Raw genomic sequence first — 23,303 nt, forward strand, 5'->3', positions numbered from 1 at the left:
GTATGAAAACAGTGCAGCACACGGTTCAACGTCAGCGCTGCAGCATAAAATTTCAGGAGAGTCTATTCAACATAAATGATGAAACTAACCTAACTTTGTGTAAATAGAGCACAATATGGAAATATGTCCACATATGCAGTCGTGACTGACGCAGCTTTATACAAACACCATTTCATTTTATAGTAAATTAGTTTGGGCTGGTTTATGTTTATGAACAGAGACCTACAGATCAATATAGTAAAGGAAACTCATTTGTGATCCTGAGTTTAAAGCCAGTTTTTATTAAACTTAAACTTGGAAATAAGTTGTAAATAAATCTTAAATTGAATCTTTGATTGTTTCTAAAAGTGATTTCAGAGTCACTCGGTTCTCCCTGATGGAAACTGTCTGCCTTCAGTGTTTTGTGCTTATGATCATTTTAATAGACGTCAGCGTCACTAATTAATGACGTTCTATTAAAAGACTGGTTTACCAAGAGAGACGCTGGAGGACTTTCACCTGAAATGAGTTCATGAAGTGAGTCTTGTTATAAAAATGATAACAGGACATTCGAGCCATAATTACTCTTTTAGTACTTTTACTTTTGATACTTAAGTACATTTGAAGGCAAATACTTTAGTACTTTTACTCAAGTGGAAACTTCTTCTTTTACTGGAGTAATATTTTACCTTGGGTGTCTCTACTATAACTCAACTACATGGTTTGTGTACTTCGTTCACCACTGATGTTACGTAGCAGTTTAACCATCACTACTCTTTTCAAGGGAGTAGAGAATGAATAGAAGCCATTTACCTGCTTTGGTTCCCTTAACACCTCTCGCATTAGGATATCCACCATATCCTGATAAGATAGATATCAGCTGGTGAGTGAAGACATATATACTGAAATGAAGACAGTGTGTGTGGTGCTAAATAAGTCAAGCTGAGTTTAAAGTAGAGAGTTATTTACCTGGTTTAGGCCCTTTGCCTCCTGTAGGAGTTCCATACCCTGAAAAATGATACTGAATAATTACTAAACTGCCATCTACCTATTTTAATAATGGATTGATGTGCAGATCCTTAGTAATATATAAACCATACATTTGATTTTGTTTGATTTTTGCAATTTAACGCAGTTCAGCCATGGCCAATTCCAGTTAGCTAGGTATCACATTACGCTACCAAACTGCTGGGTTTAAAGCCAGTGAGTCACTGAGGCACCACCAAGCCATTGCTATGGTATCCCAGGTGGTTGCTAAGGTGTTGTTAGGCCATTGTTATGCCATCTTAGGTAATTGCTAAGGTGTTACTAGTCCATTGCTATAGTATCCCAGGTGGTTGCTAATGTGTTACTAGGCTGTTGCTATGGTATCCCCATGTGGTTACTAAGGTGTTTTAGGCCATTGCTATGCCATCTTAGGTGGTTGCTAAGGTGTTACTAGGCCAATGCTATGGTATCCCAGGTGGTTGCTAAGACGTTACTAGGCTAGTGCTATGCCAACTTAGGTGGTTGCTAAGGTGTTGTTAGGCCACTGATTTTTTTCTAAAATTTGATAAAAAAGAAACATTAACATACATTACATACAGAGAAATACATACATAAATGCTAGTGCATCATTTCACATTTCCAATACCAACTGAATTTGAAGTAGAATTAACATAGGGGTTGGCTCCTTGCCCATTCTGCCCTGCAGATCCAGTTCCAAAGCCTGGAATATATATGTACCATTTTTAATGCTAAGATGAATTCAGGTGTGTAAGTATTTGGACAAGGGCTCGTTTTCATTTTGCCTCTGTGCACCACCACATTGGAATAGAAATTAAGCAGTCAAGATGTGATTGAAGTGTAGAATTTTGGATTTAATTCAAAGGAATTAACAAAAATATTGCATATACTGTTTGGGAATTATGGCCATTTTTCATATAGAGCCTCTGTGTCTATATATATATATATATATATATATATATATATATATACACCTCACTATAGCTATGAACCTGACTATATAAGAATGCTGTTTTTTTAAACCACAAATAAAAATGCAAACTGAAAGTGAGGCTTTACCTGGCTTGGTAGCTTTTGCTCCGTTTGAGAATCCACCTCCACCTGCGAAGTAAAACAGTGTCCCAAGATTTCACAGCAACTCCATAATAAAGGCTTTGCTAACTGAAATATAAAGTAGTGTCTTCTTTTAACCTCAGTATAAGAAGCCAGAGGAAAACCAAATGTAATCAGTCTTACCTAAACTGGCTCCAGCTTGTGGATAGGCAGCCTGACCACCCTGACCTTTTCCATAACCTGGAGACACAAATATTAAAAATACATGTGCATTGTATACACTGACACTCAAAAGTTTTGAATAACTGTTTGTTAATATTATAAACACAGTGTCATTACAGTTAAATGTATAACTGAGAAATTTTAGATGCAGCCTGAATGACGAAGTAGATTCTAAAATAAGTGAGAAACCTGTGGAATTCAAAAATTAAGCTATAATAAAAGTAATATCAAGAATAAAGTTAAAATACAGTTAATATCCAGAATACATTAACCATAAAAATATGATCAAGAATGAAAATTAACACCCAGAGTGAAGTTATTAACAAACTTGTAAATCATGTATTTATAATATAAAGTATATAGAGAATGGAGATGTAATAAAATAAATATGCAGAATAATGAATGAAGTTATAAAATGAAGTTATAAAAAAATTATCACTCAAAATGAAGATATCTAGATTGATGATAAAATTAGTCTCCATAAGGACTTTACAATAAAATTAATATCTAGAATTAAGTTATAATAAAATCATAATAAAAAATTATATCCAGAGTGAATGTCCACAGACGCCCACAATGCCTCATATTGCAAAAGTGGTGATCAAAGCTTAAGGCAAATAAGTGGACTCTCATTAATTACATCTATTATTACTAAATAATGAATTACAGTAATATTATTTATCATTTAATATTTTTTCTTGTCATAAAAATATGATATCTACAATTATATAAGACAAAAATATAATATAAAGTCTAAAAAAACATTTACTGTATAGTTTCAATATATGGTGTACAACCTATCACTGATTAACATAACAATTAAAAAGATGACATTAATTATGAATATATTTTCATAAACCCACCTTTGAAGGAATGAGCTTTGTAGCCATAGCCGTTGTTATTACCATAGCCTACAGTTAAAAGAGCAATATTTTCATGTGTTATGAACATGAGGTACAGTGAAGTACAGTGAGGTACAGTGAAGTACAGTGAGGTACAGTGAAGTACAGTTACCCAGGAGTCTGTTACTGTTTAATGTATAAAGGGACTGACTGACTGACCTCCTCTCTGTTTGGCAGCCAGCTGAGGCCCCATGCCTACTCCAATTCCACCTAGAACAGAGTTTGAGAAATTAATAAAGTTATGATCAAAGGTCACAATCAAAACCAGCAGTTAACAGTTTACTTTGTAAGTTATTGTGTACTTTACTATTATTTTTGACACAGTAGTGACTCAATGCTTCACTCAGTTCCTAAGTCATTACATGTTAAGGCCCAGTCAAACCAGCGCTTGCCAAAATTACATTAATTTCAATTTTGCGTCACAGTTTTCAGGGTGAACACTTTTCACAAGCAATTTTCTGGTAAACGCTTTTACATTTACATCCTCAACCAATGCCAGTACTGGCATGAGGAAGTGACCCTTCATAGCACTGAAGGAGGAGGCACTAATTTTAGCAGTGTTTAGCACCTTTTTAGCACTTCTTCCCCACCGATTAAAAATAAACATGTTAAAGCAGACTGTCTGATACACAGTCAGTTGGTAGACTATATTACTTTGTATTATCTTTACTTTCGCGATTTGACTGTTTGTAATAGACATGTTTGCTAGTTTGCTAACTGTTGTGTTAGCTCCATAGCTAACCGCAGCTACACACAGTCGCTCCGCTGCTGCTAACCACAGCAGTTATCTACAATTAGTTAGCAACAGACTAGCAGTGGTGGACAGCAACTAAGTAAATGTAATTAGTTCCTGTACTAGTATTTTTTTGTGTATCTGTACTGAAGTTTCTCCATTCTGGGCGTCGTTTTACTTTCACTCCACTACATTTCAAAGTCTAATATCTGACTTTTTCCTCCACTACATTTTGAGAAATCTGTCGTTCCTTTTGGTTTCTGTATGTATAAAAATGTAACATGTCAAAACGAAAGACGCGCAAAGCAAGAACACCAATCAGGGCACAGCGGTCACTTTGGTTAGAGCTGGTTTTGACCTGTTGGTCATACCAACCCAGTGCAGCACATGGTTCAACATCAGCAAAGCAGTGTAAAATTTTGGGAGAGTCTGTTCAACATAAATGATGAACTAACCTAACTTTGTGTAAATAGAGCACAATATAGAAATATGTCCACATATGCAGTCGAGACTGACGCGGCTTTTTACTGAATTTATACAAACACCATTTCATTTTATAGTAAATTAGTTTGGGCTGGTTTATGTTTATGAACAGAGGCCTACAGATCAACATAGTAAAGGAGCTCATTTGTGATCCTGAGTTTAAAGCCAGATTTTCTTAAACTTGGAACTAAGTTGTAAATAAATCTGAAACTGAAACTTTGCTTGTGTGTAAAAAGTGATTTCAGAGCCACTCGGTTCTCCCTGATGGAAACTGTTTACCTTCAGTGTTTTGTGCTTATGATCATTTTAATAGACGTCAGCGTCAGTAATTAATGACGTTCTATTAAAAGACTGGTTTACCAAGAGAGACACTGGAGGATTTTCACCTAAAATGAGTTCATGAAGCGAGTCTTGTTATAAAAATGATAACAGGACATTAGAGTCATAATTAATCTTTTAGTACTTTTCGATTCTTAAGTACATTTGAAGGTAAATACTTTAGTACTTTTACTCAAGTGGAGGTCTAAAGGGAGGAACTTCTACTTTTACTGGAGTAATATTTTACCTTGGGTGTCTCTACTTTAACTCAACTATATGGTTTGTGTACTTCATCCACCACTGCAGACCAGTTTGTACTATTCTATGGTGAGTATATCTGAGGTAAACATGTTCACTTCTGCGTTTTCACTGCATGTGGTGAGTTGGTTAGCTTGCTAACTGCTCTGCGGCTGCACACAAGTCACCCCACTGCTGTCAATCACACCAGTTACTTTACTGATGGAAAGCCAATCTTGGCTAATGACTCTGTCACCTCTACATTATTTTAAATATAATGTCAGGATCACCGCAAATAAAATGCTTTATTTACCAGTATTATTGGTATTATTTGTTTAATTGAGAGTGTGTCAGAGCACTAATGTTGCCTTGCTAGACCAGCATGAATTCAATGAATAATCTTGTGCTGATTTAGCTGGTCACCCAGTATGGTCATGCTAGTTGAGAAGAATACCAGCATCCAAAACACAATATGTGCAGGTTTTAGCTTCCACCTAAGACAAATCCAGTGAAAGTTTGCACTTTGTACTGTGCAATTTGTTCCATGTTGCACAGTGTTGTTCCTTGGTGGAACGTACTTTCACTCCACTGTGTACTTGTGCATAGATGGAATGACAATAAAAGCGTCTTGACTTGACTTGAAGTGAAATAGTGGAAAGTGAAAGTGGGTGAACTACATTTAGGATGCTTTCATTTTTAGCTCCATTCTTTACGTCATGTCATTTTTGGTTCTCTAAAGAAAATTTCAACAGTTGGTTAGAACTATCCTAACATAATATGAAGGTTTGAGGAAGAACCATTAAATTGGTGAAGAAAAAATACATTATGTGAAGGTTCCTTATGGATTTAAAAGGTTCTTCGCACTCACACGTCATTTACAAACACTCATCGCTGATGAGTAGATCCATTGTAGATTCATATAAATGTACACCGATGATTAATGTTCAGAAGTAGAGGTCAGAGACTATTCCCAGTAAATTACCCAGCATACCATAAGAAGGCCGCTGTCCGTATCCAGGCTTACTTGGCTTGGACCCGTAGCCCCCTGTAATATGAAGGTAAGCATAAGAATGATCCAGTTCACACACACAATTCTGCCCAGTAACCAGTTTGTCTGAATGGAGTTCAACTGAAATGTTATGTCATATTTCCTCACAAATTAACATTTTTAATAATTTGCTGAATAACTGCTGAAAATCTCAATTCACCATTGGGTTTGGCAGCCTGTCCACCGAGTGCAGCACCATAACCTGTTAACATCAGTTACCAAAGTTAGACTGATGACTTTACAGGTGGAAAATTTCTAGATTAAATCATTTTCCTCATTTACCTCCATTTCCTTTGACTGCAGCTGGAGGCGCACGGCCACCTGGAAATGAAATTGCAATTATAACGTTATGAACACACTCATACAAACACACAGTCTATGCAGTACTGTGTGAAAGTTTTAGGCATCTAAACAAATTTTTAAACAGTTTAACTCAGCAGTGAGTTTATCACAATATACATTAGAATAAAGTCGTATTCATAATTCAAATAAACATAAAAACAATAAAAAGTAACAAGAATTTCTTGAGTCCATATTTTTCCTTGACACCTTCACAGCCGCCACAGAGACTTGTTAATATCATCAATGACATCATGAGCACAATTTACTGAAGCACTGATTGGTCAAACCAGGAGCTGCTTTTTAACTACATATAATACTGGGCTTCCTCGAGGAGAGGCTTGGAAATGGTTAAACAAACAGACACAAATACACTAACATCCAGAAAATCACAATTATATATATAAAATCATTATTAATTAATATTCTATGCAAACCAGCCATTAGGGGTGTACTTTGTGTACTTCTGGTGCCGGTCCCAAGCCCAGATAAATGGTGAGGGTTGCGTCAGGAAGGGCATCCGACGTAAAACTTGTGCCAAAACTATCATGCGGATCACAAATATGATTGCCATACCGGATCGGTTGAGGCCCGGGTTAACAACGACCGCCTCCGGTGCTGTTGACCAGCAGGGTGCTGGTGGAAATTGGACTACTGTAGGTCGAAGACCATCAAAGAGGAGAGGAGGAAGGCGGGTTAGAAGGCAGCGAGAGTGAAGGAAAGGCAGGAGTGTGGAGGTTAGAGTAGGGACTCTGAACATAGGGACAATGACTGGTAAAGACAGAGAGCTTGCAGATATGATGGAGAGAAGGAAGGTAGATATTCTGTATGTTCAGGAGACCAGATGGAAAGGAAGCAAGACCAGGAACATTGGAGGTGGATTCAAACTGTTCTATCATGGTGTAGTGACGAAGAGAAATGGAGTAGGGATAATCCTAAAGGAACAGCTTGTGAAAAGTGTTCTGGATGTAAAGAGAGTGTCAGACAGGATCATGAGCCTGAAGTTGAAGAGGTTGATGGTGTGATTTTGAATGTGGTCAGTTTATATGCACTACAGGTTGGTTGTCAGTTAGAGGAGAAAGAGGAATTTTGGAGTAAGATGGATGAAGTGGTAGATGGTGTCCCTAGAGAAGAGAGATTGGTGATTGGTGCAGACTTCAATGGACATGTTGGTGAAGGGAACAGAGGGGATGAAGAGGTGCTGGGTATGTATGGTGTGAAAGACAGAAATGTGGAAGGTCAGATGGTTGTAGATTTTGCAAAGAGAATGGAAATGGCTGTGGTGAACATGTATTTTCAGAAGAGATAAGAACACAGAGGGAAGAGCCACACCATTTAGGCTGTTGTCTCTTAGCCTCTTAGCTTGCTGACCAGTTCTAGTTAAGAACATAAGACGCCAGCCCCTCAGTTTAAACAAAAAATGGGGTCTTACTTCATTAATATCATCAGTGGTCTATGTGAGCAGCACAAGGGTCAAAGATTATTCTCTTAACAGCGCAAGGGTTTTTTTGTGATGTGGTGCAGTGATACAGAGTTCAGTTGTTGTGAGCTGGTCATAAGTGTGCATATATTGTGGATGTAACAACAACTTTGAACACGGCTCAGCCGGTCACATTTTAGGACCAGAACTATCCGTTTTATAAAATTACTTTAAATAATTTATGTAGATCTTTGCCCAAGCTCCTGTTGCTTTTCAAAGAGAGTATTAATGAAGTCACAGACTATTATTATCATTATTATGATGATTATTAGTGGTAGTAGTATTATATCAGCACAACATTTGAAAAGAAAAGAAAAATAACTATTCAGAAACAACTCTACCTGGCAACGGTACATAACCTGTGAAGTAATAGTAGAATATCAAGAATGCAATGCAAGCTCACAAAGTTCATTAACTTCTTCATGTGAAATTCAGATGAACTTAACTGGTTATATGTATTTGTAAACTGTTTATGTTCATCTTTTTTCTATGCTAAAATAAAAATATTAGCACAGTACAGTATATGTGACAGTGACAGGACCGAATGTCTATCAGCCAGTAGCCCTCACCCCGATAGTCACAAAGTGAATTGAAAGACTGGTTATGACCCACATCAAAGCCAACATTAACGTCACTGGGGATCCACACCAGTACACGTACCGGAAAAACTGATCCACAGAGGATGCCATCTCCTCTGTGGTCCACACTGCCCTCAACCACCTGGAGAGTAAGGACTCTTATGTCCATATGCTCGTTGTGGATTTCACATCTGCCTTTAACACCATGATTCCCCAGACCCTGGCTTACAAACTCCATACACTTGGACTGAGCACCTTTCTCTGTAATTGGGTCCTGGACTTCCTGGCTAACAGGGCGCAGTCTGTGAGGAACCACAACATCTCCTCCTCCACTATCATCCTCAGCACCGGCTCCTCTCAGGAGTGTGTGCTGAGCCCCCTCCTGTTTACACTGCTCACATATGACTGCTCAGCCATCCATCATGGCTGTCATATTGTAAATCAACCACTGCCGTCCCCACCACACACATTGGAGGATTTGCAGTGGAAGTGGTCTCCAGCTACAGGTACTTGGGTGTACACCTAAGTGTACTAAGTGTAAATCTTACTTGGAGTAATAACACTTCCAGCCTGATCAGGAAGGCCATCAGCGCCTCTACTTCCTCAGAAGGCTGAGGCATGCTGGACTCGGGAGCTCAGTCCTCACCTCTTTTTACAGATGTGTGGTGGAGAGCGTTCTGTGCTCCAGCATCACCGTGTGGCACGGAAGCTGCTCTGCGGCAGAAAGGAAAGCTCTGCAGAGGGTGGTGAAGGCTGCACATAGGACTGTTGGAGTCTTCCCACCACCATGGACATTTACACCTCCAGATGCAGGAAAACAGGAAAAGGGCCACTGGCATCATGAAGGACCCCACTCATCCAGCACACTTTTTGTCCCGCTCCCCTCAGGTAGGAGGTTGCGGAGCATTAAGAGTAAAACAACCAGACTGAGAAACAGCTTCTGCCCTAAAGCAGTAAGACTCTTAAATTCCAATTAGACATCATTGCAATGGCACTTGTCCACTTATTTATCTTATTTAATGTCCACTTATTTATCTCTGCTGCTGTACTGAATCAGTGCCTCCACTATATCACCCCTACACATTTCACTTTATACATGTCACTTTATACATTACCAGTATTAAGATGTGCACCTCCTACCTCGTACTTATGGTGCTGTGTTTCATGCTGCTGTTATTTGCACCTTACTATTTATTGTTTATTATTACTTTTGGGAGTTAACTGGGACCTTGAGTACATTATTTCGTTCCACCCCATGTACCACATGTGATGCGAATGACAATAAAGCCTTGTCTTATCTTATCTTATCTTATCTTATCTTATCTTATCTTATCTTATCTTATATAGTGTATATATCTACTCATGGTAATATACTAACCATTTGGCTTGGCCCCATTTCCTAGAGCAGTAGAAGCAGCTCCATAGCCTTTCAGAAGCATTTTGTCAGCACCTGATAAATATATTTTACAAAAAAAAGTATTTTATTTTACAGTTGCATCCAAAAAATTGGGGGCCTCTGTTCAAATGATGTTTTGTTGAAAACAAGTGAGCACTTCTGATCTTCTGCAGAGACACACTTCTGCATATTTTGACACACAGTCACTGTTTATTTGCTGAATTTAACATAATTTAATACAAAATGTGGCCTGTGCAAAAGATATGGCACATTTTTTTAATTTATGTTTATTTTTCCCCCCAATGTGGTGCTAAATATTGCAGAACAATGTCATATGTAAGTGTGTCTCTGTAGATAATGTGTTCACTTCTTTTCACTTAGAAAATCAACACATGTAATTTCAAACTTTTGCGTACTATTGTATATTCAGATATTTGCAGAAAGAAAAACAGAAATTAATTTTATATTTAAAATATAACATTTTGACAAACATTATGATATGAACTGGATGTACAACAGATACAGTATTTTGTTTATATTATTTAAGCACTAAGAATAAGAATTCTGATGTCACCTATATAAAATATTTTTGTAATGTACACTGTGTGCACATATTAGGCAAGTGAGTATTTTGACCATATTATCATTTTTAGGCATATTTTCTAACTCCAAGCTGGATAAACTTGATTGCTTAATGGATTTAAGCATAGCAGGTGATGTGTATCTGTGTAATGAGGGAGGGTGTGGCCTAAGGAGGTCAACACCCTATATCAAGGTGTGCATAATTATTAGGCAGCTTTTTTTCTTTAGGCAAAATGGGCCAAAAAAGAGATTGAACTGACTCTGAAAAGTAAAACATTTCCAAAAGTCTCTCAGAGGGATGCAGAACTCTTGAAATTGGTAAGATATTGGGGCTTGATCACAGAACCATCAAACGTTTTGTTGCAAATAGTCAACAGGGTCGCAAGAAACGTGTTGAGAAAAAAAGACGCAAATCAACTGCCAAGGATTTGAGAAGAATCAAGCGTGAAGCTACCAGGAACCCATTATCTTCCAGTTCTGTCATATTCCAGAACTGCAACCTATCTGGAGTTGTTCAGATGTTCAGCGCTCAGAGACATGGCCAAGGTAAGGAAGGCTGAAACCCGACCACCACTGAACAAGACACATAAGCTGAAGTGTCTAGACTGGTCCAAACAGAATCTGAAGACAGATTTTTCAAAGGTTTTATGGACTGATTAAATGAGAGTGACTCTTGACGGACCAGAAGGATGGGCCCGTGGCTGGATCAGTAACGGGACAGAGCTCCACTTCGAGTCAGACGCCAGCAAGGTGGAGGTGGGGTACTGGTATGGGCTGGTATTATTAAAGATGAGCTGGTTGGACCTTTTCATGTTGAAGATGGGCTCAAAATCAACTCCCAAGCCTACTGCCAGTTTTTAGAAGACACTTTCTTTAAGCAGTGATACAGGAAGAACCTGCATCTTTCAAAAAGACAATGATTTTTATGCAGGACAATGCTCCATCACATGCATCCAAGTACTCCTCTGCATGGCTCACCAGTAAAGGCATTAAAGATAAAAAACTTATGACGTGGCCCCCCTTCCTCACCTGACCTGAACCCAACTGAGAACTTGTGGGCAATTCTTAAACGGGAGATTTACAGTGAAGGAAAACAGGACACCTCTCTGAACAGGGTCTGGGAGGCTGTGGTTGCTGCTGCACAAAAAGTTGATTGTCAACAGATCAAGAAACTGACAGACTCCATGAACGGAAGGCTTATCACTGTTATTGAAAAGTAGGGTGGCTATATTGGTCACTAATTTTTTTTTTATATATATCAGAAATGTTCATTGGATCATTGGAAAGCTTTGAGTTGTTTGTTTATAATTCTCACTTGAACAGATGAAAATAAAAAAGTGAGATGGGAAAATGTTTTTCATTTAGCTGCGTAATAATTCTGCACCATTATAGTTGCCCAATAATTTTGCACATATAGATATTCTCCTTAGAAAGCCAAAACTTCACTTTTACTTTCTTAAACATTCATTTTTGAGGTTTATTAACATTTTGGATTAACCGAGCGCACTGTAGTTGGTCATTAATAAAAATAATCCTCAAACATAAGACTTGCCTAATAATTGTGCACACAGTATATTTTGTTTCAGTTTATATCATTTTTTCTCATGCATATAAATTCAAGCAGGAAATACAAAAATGTAAATGTTACCATTGGATTTGCCACCATTTCCAGCGAGTTGTGTGGCACCTTGACCTTAAACAAATTCAAAAGAATTGGATTTAGATTCTTGAGTATCATCATTATTGACTTTTGAATGGCTACAATGATACTCACCATTGGGCACTGCTCCATTCCCATTGGATGGGGGAGGTTGAGCACCATAACCTGTTTTGTTTTTTTTTTAAAAAAGGAAAATTATTTTATCAAATGTGTTATTTGTTGTTATAAATCTCCTGCATGCTTACAAACTCAATCTTAAAAATGTATAAATAGTAAACTTTCCCAACATTAGAAAGTACAAAACATTTTCCTAAAACAGGCCTTCCAAATAAAATTATATATTGCATCAGAGCAGTAATAAAAATAATTGAATATGTATCCAATAAATAAGTAATATTTCACAAATCTTTACTGCATGCTATTGTATTTTTTATATTTAAGTAAATTTTTAAAATATTAACTAAATACATTTTTTTGCCAATAACTGATATGCAAAACAGACCTAATATTGTATACAGTCATATGAAAATGTTTCATCATCCCTGTTAAAATTAGTTGAAAAAACCCAAAAACCAGTTGTGTTGATTTTCTAAGTGAAAATAATTTAATACATCCTCTAGAAATTTAAATTTAGTACACAGTTTCTATTTATTTAGTGAGTTTAATAAAGGAAAAAAAATGATAGAATTTTAAATGTGCCATAACCTTTTTCCAATACATTAAATGCAGCTAATAAACAGTAATTTTGCACTAAAATTTGCAAAAATAAAAAATTAAGCTTGCAGAGGATGTGTTCACTGATTTTCACTTAGAAAATCAATAAAACATTTTTTACATGACTGTGTGTTCAGGACAGATGAAGAAGGTGGCTGAGTTTTGATCCTCCTCACCTTTACCTTTGAATTTGGGTGAGTACCCATTGGCAGCCTGAGGACCGAGACCATATCCTGATCCAAAAAGACGAAATAGTCATAAGTACAATTATAACAGCTTTCTTTCATATCTATTCATTTTAAACCAATGTTTTATGTTTCCACAGTGAGAACAATGTTACCTTTAGACTGCATTAACATTCGACCCACTCCACCGTTGGCTGTCTGATACCCTAAAAAGAAACACACCAAAAACCAAGACAATTTAAGTCTACAGTGAAGACTGAAGACAAAAGTTATAATACTGACTCATTTTTGTCATTGTATAAACATAAATCTATTTTTAAAATTTTTTAATTATTATTTTGATTTAAATTTAAATTAAAATTGTGTTTTTCAATGTTTTCCTCAACATTTCAAGTTTTTTCAGAAGTTATTGATAAACAATATGTTGTAATTTTCTATTTATGTTGTCATTTTAAAAATCAATGTAAGTCAATGTAGAGAGATTTTGTTCCAAGTGATTTTAGAGCATTTCTATTGTTCCAATCAGCATGAAATTTTTACACAACATAAAGGACAGCTGGTGTGTTGAAATGTTGTAGAAAACTAATAATCAACAAATGGTGATAAATGGTTTTTATTGGAAAGCGACTATTTGTTCTCTGTAGAAAGCGTCAAATAAATGTTCAATTGGAAAATCAATGAAACATCATAATTTTTCTGCATATTACTGCACATCACTAGATAAAAATCATGGTTGTATTTTAAGACTAGCTCAGTTAGACTAAAACCAGGATAACAACTTTAGCCAAGGTGTAAGACTAAAACAGTCGACCACTATCCATAACAAGAGCTTTTTAGACTGCTGGTTTTACACTGGCTGTCCAGGACTAGTCTGTTTAATGAAAGCCTCCATGTGTCATTTAATTGGTTTATAATAAAGAGCTGAAACTGCTGAGCTGCAGTGGCTGCTGCCCAAACGCCTGCTGTGCTTGGAAAAAAAGAAAAGGGCAGATTCATTGAGACAGTGGAGAGAAGGCCCATCAATGGAGCGACTGTGTACATGTGATAAAATCCCGTTTTCACAGCTGAATGTCAAATTCAGATGAGCACTGCCACCTAAGACTGCCTCTCTTTGATTTGGCATTGGGAGACCTTCAGCAAAGAAAGACATGGAAGAAGCTCTTGTTTCACAAACTGCCATGAAAGTTTTAAAGTCAAGGCGACGTCCTGAGCCGTCAGACAGAAGGCGTTTCGGGGCGATAGACCTTTCTGTCCAGTCCAGCATGAGCACTGACCAATGAGTGGTTTGTAATTTTTCTAATACTGAACAAATTTGCCAGCAAATGTCTGAACTTCATTGTCTCTTCAATGACACTTCACTGGGGCAAATTCCACACAAGCGCTCTTGTCGTACTCTCAATCTTCAAGACAGATTCGTATATTCTGAGTTAAAGAGGACATCCAGCAATTTTTTTGAAATTTCTGCACAATTCAGCCATTAGTTCTTACAGTGGTGGTGAAACCAGGAGTATCCATGTCTACAACACAAATATAGACATTTTATTTACTATCCATAACCACCAGTTAGCCTACACAAGCCTTCTGAGTTTTTATATATTATGTTAATGATAGTAAAATAGTCATAACGACGTAAAAAATTAATTTAGCATGTTCTTTAAAATATGTTTTAGCAAAAAACTTTCCTCAAAACTTTCATAAAACAGTGCCTCGGAAAAGACAGAGTATTTGTAACCATTGAGGTGGATGTCTGGTTCCTATAACCAGCAGTGTGAACAATTCTGACTCTTTCATACAAAACCACTCTGGACGACTCCAGACACTCAAACCATTTAACCCTCTATTGCACAATGTTGCCTCAGGGCAACAAATGCATTTTCCTCACTTTGCAATAACATTATCCATATTTAAAGACAATGACAGGGTTAACAATAAAGGGAAGAGTTTGAGTATGTAAACAAAAAGCATTCTGTCTGTTAGTGGATACTCTTTTTTAAAATTCAATATATTTTTTTTTGTTATGAGAATTTGCAGAAATATGTTTATTGCCTAAAGGCAACACTGTGTGACAAGGAATGGATTTGACCAGCCACAAGCCACTTCAGGGAACACGGCTCTATATCACAGTCAACATGTTCCAAAATGACCCCTACACACATACTTTTTTTAACGTTTTGATATTTAATATTCAGGTCCATTTTATGCAACAAAAGTGAATTGAATATCTATATTTTTTGCTCTCATAAGACATACAGTAGAGGGTCAATCATCCAGAAATTTTGAAAAAATGGGTGAAGTTCTATTTTAAACAGAGACATAAGTGATGGTTTTTCAGTGGTGACCAGCTTAGTCCAAAACTGGCTTAATCCATGGCCAGAAAGTTGGTCCTATAAGGAGAATCCCAGGCCTAGGCTTGATCTACATTGGTCTATGCACAGCATTGGTCACAGCAAACCACTGGGTGGAGACCAGATGTAGTTGACAAACAGGACTAGAGAGAATCCTTTACTTTGAAAGATAAAGGGGAATTGCATGAATTTTCCCAAATTTCTACATAATTAAAATCATAAACAGAGTCGTTCAGAGTGGTTTGGTGTGAAACGTTTTGTTTTAGAGAAACTTACTGAGTCAGAACTGTTCACAGTGGTGATGATAGGAACCAGACGTCCACCTCTAAAAGCTCCATCACAGAAAGTTCCTACATGAAATGGTTATGAATTCACTGCCTGATGTCTAAAACACTGTTTTATAATTGTTTTGAGAAGGTTTTGGCCTAAAACGTTATGCCTGTCAGAGAGCTTCATGTACGGCAAAATAGCACCCAAAAAACCTTTTTCTTTAACACTGTTTTACCATCATCACCCTGGTTCCTATCACCACCACTGTAAAGACATCTGACCTGGTCAGTTCTCTATAGTGAAGTATTTAACACCAAACCGCTCTGAATGACTGCGTTTACACCTCATCCACTGAACCACATTTCCCTTTAACCACATTGACTGAGTAATGAGTTAAGCTGCCCACAGTATGAAGCCCTTGAGACGACATGTCAGTCATGTAGCAGCATAACTGAAGAGAGATGGTGCAACAGTTAGTTTATGAGCACATTTGATTCAGGCTGTAAACACAGCCATTCGGACTGATTTGGAGTAAAATACTTCATTGTAGAGAAACCGACCAGCTGAGATGTCTTTATAGCAGTGGTGATAGGAATCAGGGGTTGCCATGACTACAACATAGATGTAACTATTTTATCTACAATCCAAAACTACCAGTGAAGCTACACGTGTCTTCTGAGTTTTTATGTGGAATGCTAAAGCTGGTAAAATAGTGGTAAATCTGAAAAAGTAAGTTTTCTTCGGGGACTATTTTGCCTCACAACACCCTGAATGTATTAAAGTAAGTTGAGTAAAACACAGTTTAAGCCAAAAATTTATTACAAAATTATCATAAACAACAGTGTGTCAGACATTAATCAGGACATATCTAACCATTTCTTGCAGGAACTTTCTGTGAGGGAGTTTTTAGAGGTGGACGTCTGGTTCCTATCACCACCACTGTGAACAAATCTGACTTGGTAAGTTTCACACCAAACCGCTCTGAATGACTCTGTTTACATCTCAAAAAGTGCCTGTTTAATGCCATCTACACAATATAGAATTACAACTGATGATATTATAAAACATTAAAGTCCTTGAAGTCTAGAAGAACCAGACGGTCATCAAGCAGGGCAGACAAACATCTGGCATGTTTCAAAGAGAACTATTTCAGTGGCACTAACTGCAACAGAGCGAGCACAAAATGAGACAAAACATGTCTGATTAAGGATGCCTTCAAAAGCCGGCTCATAGACTAGAACAAACTTTTCCACTATTGTCCTTCTTCTTTTAAAGGGAAATTCTAAATTTCTGCAAAGTTCTATTATTATAATACAAACAAAGTCACTCAGAGTGGTTTGGTGTGAAATTCTTCCTTCTGAAGAAACGTAGGAATTGTTCACAGTGGTGGTGATAGGAACCTGGTGTCCAAAGATTACTAGATGTAATGATTATGAATGCACTGTCCGATGCCTGAGACAGTGTTTTATGATAGTTTTGAGGAAGTTTTGGACTAAAAGTACGATTTTTAAATCCATTTCTGGTGGAGAGGTGCATGTAATCGAATCCATAGAAAACTTTTCCAAATTTACAACCATCATCAACATTTCCATAAGACCACATCTCAGAAGACCTGTGTGGGTTCACTGGTGGTTTTGAATGGTAAATGAAATGGCTATAGTTGCGTTGTAGTCATGGCGACCCCTGGTTCCCATCACCACCACTGTAAAGACATTGTTAAGTTGGTCTTTGCTATAATGAACCATTTCATATGAAAACACTCTGAATGACTTGCTTCCATCTCAAAGATTGATTTATGCAGAAAATGTAAATATTAATATACAGTACAGCGCTCCCATTCACTTCTAGCATGCTGAAGAATGGGTTGTAAGACCCAATTCAGTGAATCATGATACAATTCTCTCTCTCTCTCTCTCTTTCTCTCTCTCTCTCTCTCTCTGTGGGACCTACTTGTGCCCCCCTGGAGCGTCAGCCTGGCCAACCAGAGCACCAGCGCCATCCTGAGAAGTGTCCGTCCTGGCATGGTGGACACCGAAGGTCAGAAAAGCAGAGATGAAGATCCAGCTGCTCTGAGAGTGGACGCACTCTGCCTTCTCTGCTCCTTTATAAAGCTGCGCTGCCCCCAAGCACCTCCTCCTCTCTGAGCCTGGACACACGGACACAACTGCTCAAACAGCTCAGATCAACGAATTCAGTAATACAGCAACAATTAATTACAGATAAATGTGCTATATGATTCTGGTTCTTTACAGTTCTCAAATAATCAAGAAGTACCGAGATATAAAGAAAATGATTAGTATTTATAATAATTATTATTAATATTATTTATTATTATATATTATAATATTATTTCATTTATTTAATGTCATATTATTATGTTATATCTATCTAATAAAGCTACTATCCAAACTGAAGTTCTCATAAGTATAATATTTAAAATAAACATCTAACATCTAAACATCTAACTGAATTAATATCTAGAATAAATGTATAATAATTATAGACAAATGTGTAACATGATTGGAGTTCTGTATACTTCTCAAATAATTAAGAATTATTAGTATTATTTTATTATTATTCTTGTAATTCTTATTTTATAGTAAGGACTTTTAGATGACTCTAAAATGATTAACAAAGATATACATCTAAAATCTAAAATAAATATCAATATCTACAATAAAAGTCCCAAAAGAATAGAATAGAATAAACTTAATAAAATTTAATATTGATATATTATAGATTGAAGCTCTTATAAAACAAATATGACTAAATGAATATCAAGAATAAGGTTCTAAGAAAATAAATATTGCAAATTAATTTGAAGTTAATGTTCCGATTTTGTGTGTCCACTCACTGAAGTAGTTCTAATAAAGGGAATGCTCAGAATTAAGTTTTAATACAATTAATTTCCAGAATGAAATTACAATAAAATGAACATCAACAATGATGTTCTTCTATCATCAATATCCAAAATGATATTGATATAATAAAATTAATATCCAGATTTAACCTGGAGGTCAGTTAATAAACATATTGTGTATGTATGCACATAAAATAACAAACACTAATCAAAGTAAAACGGCCGTGAACAGTGTGAACAGCACACACACACACACACACACACACACACACACACACACACACACACACACACACACACACAGTAAGTGGCCTGTTAAAGTGCATTAGCACACACACAACAAAGACAGCGGTCAAGCAGGAGAGTGGACACTGGACATTCTTGAGTCCTGTCCTCATCATTACTGAATGTATTTGGGGTTACTTGGATGGTGACGTGGTGCACCTGCTTCTGTCCCTGAGAGGAACACAGCCAGCTGAAAAGCTCCAGTGAACTCAGGAGCTCTATCTGTGCTCCCCCACTGGACTGTGGGGATGAGTGATGGTCAGCAGCTTCAACAGAATATCCTCTGTACGCTGTATTACTGTTTGTGGAATGCTCTGGCCAGACGTTTAAATCACACAGGCAGTAAAACCCTATAAAACCAACTCACGGACAGACGCTAGGTAAACACAAGTGTGTGTCACTCAAACGCTAATAGCTTTAAAAAACAATGCACAAACACACACACTTTACAGGACGTCTCAGTACGTCAGCGCAGCGGAGCAGAAGTAGAGACTAAGGTCGAATGCCAGCTTTAATAGACGGCCTGTTAGCAATTGACCATATTAGTGATGTGGAGCTTGTAGGAACTGAAAAGAAGCTAAAATGTTAAAATGTAGGATGTCATGAACTGATGTTAAATATTGGTATTGGAACTGATCAAAACATATTCATGGATCAATTTAAGAAAGGATCAAGCTTAATGCAGCAGATATCAATCCATTAATATACTTTGATCAGCTCTGAAACCAATATTTAACATCAGTTTGTGACATTCTACCTTTTAGCATTTGACCATTTTGGTGATGTCGACTTTGTAGGAGCAGAAAATAGGCTTTGCTAAAACGCTAAAAGATGGAGTATCATGAACTGATGTTAAACATTGATTTTGTAGCTGATTGAACTATATTAATAGATCAATTTAAGAAAGGATCAAGCTTAATGTAGCAGATTTCAATCCATTATTATGCTTTGATCAACTCCGAAACCAATATTTAACATCAGTTTGTGAAATCCCACCTTTTAGCACTTGTACACTTTATAGAAACAGAAAATAAGCTATGCTAAAATGCTAAAAGGTGGGATGTCAAGCACTGATGTTCAAGACTGGTTTCGGGGCTGATCGAAACATATTAATGGATTGATTTACCATTTTAGCGATGTAGACTTTGTTAGAACTTAAAATAGGCTATGCTAAAATGTTAAAAAAATGTGATATTACAAACTGATGTTAAATAATGGTTTTGGAGCTGATCAAAGCATATTAATGGATCAGTTTAAGAAAGGATCAAACTTAATGTAGCAGATATCAACCCATTAATATGATTCAATCAGCTCCGTAACCAGTTACAAATCTGCAGGTTGGCCAGCCTACTAAAAAGAATGGATCTTTTTTCCCATATAAGTGGACCTTTTAATATTGACATTATGGGAATATGGGGTTCCCACCATTCTCGGAACAAAACCTTGCATTTCCAAGATGCTAACTTTATAGGAGAAGCAATGGAAGTTAATGTAACAAATAACTTTGGACCATTTCTGTTGGTTTGTTCTAAGTGAAATTTTAATTTAAAAAAAAATTGAATTTTTTGCGTAAAATGTAGTGACTCTGTGTTGAGCTGCTAGCGAGCAATGATGAGTGAAAGGGGAAGGTTGAGAGTCCCCTGATGTTCACACCTCTCCACCACAACAGAGATAAAACAGACTTTCTTCTTATCAAACAAATCGTGACCAACTGCCCTGATAAGAATAACATTTAAACACAATAAAGACATTTTTATAAATGTTGACCTGCTTGCTAACTTACAAAGACAAAAAATCCAATGTGTCCAACATTTATATCATACAAATAAATCCCTTTACAGTTATTGCAGAAAGAAGGTGCAGCTCAACCGAGAGCCCACATTCAAATCAGGCAGAATGTGCATTTTCTGGCTACCGTGAAAAGGGGTTAAAGATAGATATTAAAAATCTATGATAAAGCCAATGATAATTAATGCTAGCTAGCTAACATGAAGTAAAGATAGCTTTAGAGTTCTGATGTGGGTGGGGTTGATTGGCACATGTTTACTGTTTGATGTTTTCTTTCTCACATTGTATATGTTGCTGTTGTCAGAACAAAACCTCCAAAAATCTCCAAAATAGGAACTTTACACGAGAAGGAAAAACATACTTTACTTTTAATGTAAGTCAATTGAACCAGACATTTTTCCCCAAATATTTTGGGTAATTTCTGTTGGTCAATTCATCATGAAATTTACACACAATGTATAGGACAACGGGTACTTTCAAATTATGGACATATGAGATTTTGCTTTTTTTATATTTACTTTAGCCTAAATTTCTGCATTCTTCTCTTTTATTTGAAAACCAGAATTATCCAATCATGATTTTTATGTTTAGTATCTAAGTAGATACAGCCAAGCGAGCCCACTTATTGGTTAGGACTTCAGGAGCTGAACTGAAGGCCTAACATGTTAGATTAACCACCACCAACATTTAAAAAGTGACAGTGTCCACCAATCACATTTCCAGTGGAACTGGACCTTCAATCCTAGTAGGAAATGTATTCTAGAAGCAGACCTACCACTGGATTCAGGGTCTGGATTTGAAGACCTCTAGGCCTTCTGGAAGATCTAGGCACGTCACCAACTGTGAATATGAGCCAAGCCAGAGCTTATTACTGACAGTCCTTGTAAACAAGGTAAAATATATGTTAATGTCAACTGACATTTCAACTGACCATGTTTAATCTAGAACATCCGAAAAATGTTCATGTGCTGCTAGCTCAGTGGCAACATACTACCAAAATCCCATAGTGGTTTCATTAGCATTATCGTTGAGATGTTTTTTGAGTATTTGAAAGACATTAATTGTCCATACTGAAAGCCTAGCTCTAATGGTCACGGTTCCCCACTGCTATCCACATACAGGAACCAGAACACTGGGTTGAGATGCCCCTAACTACTGTCATCCTTCATCATCTTCTTCTTCTTCTTCTTTAGGCCCCCTGTCAACTCAAACAGCACAAGCTGACTTTTCCATGATAAGACCTGATATTCACATGCTAACGGATGGTGACGTTCTGTGGGAAACCCAAAGAGAAGAAAAAACAGGGAGAGTCTAAAACATCTCACCTCTGGCTGACATTCCACATCCTGTACCCAAAGCCTGGACATAAAAAAGGGTCAAGGGGAGTTCAAAGCTCCAGCGTTAACCCCTCAACCTCCGAGGCCTCTCACTTCCATCCACATTATTAGAAACCCCTACCTTGTAGATCCATCGTGTGCAGTTAGGGTGTAGCTCATCTGTTGATGCACAATTTGTGTTAGCCCTCCTCCAGTCCGTTATCAGTCAGTTTATGGCCACTCTTGGCTGGATATTTTAAGTGATGGACCACTTTCAACCTAGCAGCAACATATCTGATGCACTCCTACCAGCACCACACACTCTACCATGTCAGTGTCACTGCTGTGCTGAGAATGGACCACCCAAATAAAATCAGGAGAGCAACGGTCTTGTGGTCAGAAGCCGATCAATTCTGCAGCAACAGTCGGGCTACAGTCTGTAACTGTACATCTATATGAGGAACATTTTTCTGATAAAGTGGCCAGTGGGTAGACATACAAGGTAGGTGTTTCTAATAAAGTGGCCAGTTACTGGAAAGCAATTGAACGTACAAGGTTGTTATTTCTGATAAAGTGGCCAGTGAGTGGACAGTGTGTGGAGATACAGGGTTGGTGTTTCTAATAAAGTGGCCAGTGAGTGTACAGTAAGTGAACATACAAGGTTGCTGTTTCTTATAAATTGGCCAGTGAGTGGACATGTAACTGATGTGTTTCTGATAAAGTGGCCAGTGAATTGGCACATGAGGTAAGTATTTTCAATAAAGTGGGCAGTGAGTGGCCAAACAAAGTTGGTGTGTCTAATATAGTGGCCGGGGAGCAGAAACACAAGGTGGGTGTTTCTAATAAAGTGGACAGTGAGTGGACATATAAAGGAAGTGTTTCTGATAAAGTGGCCAGTTAGTTGGCATAAAAAGTTGGTGTTTCTAATAAAGTGGTCGGCAGGTGGAAGCACAAGGTGAATGTTTCTAGGAAAGTGGACAGCAAGTGGACATACAAGGGAGCTGTTTCCGATAAAGTGGTGCGAGTGGGCATATGAGGTAGGCAATTTTAATAGAGTGACCAGTCGATTGACATAAAAGGTAGGTGTTTCTAATGAAGTGGCCAGTGAGTGAACAGTGAGTGACCACACAAAGTCACAAAGTAGGTGTTTCTAATAAAGTGGCCACTCCGTTGACATGAAAAGAAGGCATTTGTAAGAAAGTGGCCAGTGAGGGAAAGTGGACAATTGGGGGGGCTTCTTCTTTTCTGCAAGAACAACTGTCCACCCAGAAGATGTCACTGAGATGTTACAGGTCTCTGAATGGGTTCATCACAAGTGCTACTCATCTTTCTACTAACTCACACACAAGAACAACTAGTCCATTTATTGTATGTGCGGACCTCCCATGCTGACAGCTTCTCTCTTACTCACATATGGTGGGAGAATGAAAACACGCCAGAAACAGTAAAGAAAAATAATCTAGTCAAAATTCTTGAATGCTTAGAACTCCTACCAACATTATTCTCCTGTTCTCAGTCACTGTTC

General features: G+C 37.4%; 1 protein-coding gene across 1 annotated transcript in view; it reads right to left on the reverse strand.

The window, feature by feature from the left end:
- cmn (calymmin) overlaps positions 1-17,552 on the reverse strand; it is a 42,812-nt gene extending 25,260 nt beyond the window's left edge. The window contains exons 1-11 of the mRNA XM_037544276.1: positions 17,480-17,552; positions 12,906-12,962; positions 12,004-12,048; positions 9,756-9,827; positions 6,263-6,301; positions 5,924-5,977; positions 3,321-3,371; positions 3,123-3,170; positions 2,221-2,277; positions 2,044-2,085; positions 1,613-1,687 (exon numbers count right to left, since the gene is read on the reverse strand). Coding sequence (XP_037400173.1) covers positions 1,613-1,687; positions 2,044-2,085; positions 2,221-2,277; positions 3,123-3,170; positions 3,321-3,371; positions 5,924-5,977; positions 6,263-6,301; positions 9,756-9,827; positions 12,004-12,048; positions 12,906-12,962; positions 17,480-17,552 — 613 coding nt within the window. The remainder of the gene's footprint in view (positions 1-1,612; positions 1,688-2,043; positions 2,086-2,220; positions 2,278-3,122; positions 3,171-3,320; positions 3,372-5,923; positions 5,978-6,262; positions 6,302-9,755; positions 9,828-12,003; positions 12,049-12,905; positions 12,963-17,479) is intronic.
- Positions 17,553-23,303: the final 5,751 nt, after the last annotated feature.

Source organism: Pygocentrus nattereri, chromosome 13 (assembly GCF_015220715.1).
Source record: "Pygocentrus nattereri isolate fPygNat1 chromosome 13, fPygNat1.pri, whole genome shotgun sequence".
Taxonomy (NCBI): domain Eukaryota; kingdom Metazoa; phylum Chordata; class Actinopteri; order Characiformes; family Serrasalmidae; genus Pygocentrus; species Pygocentrus nattereri.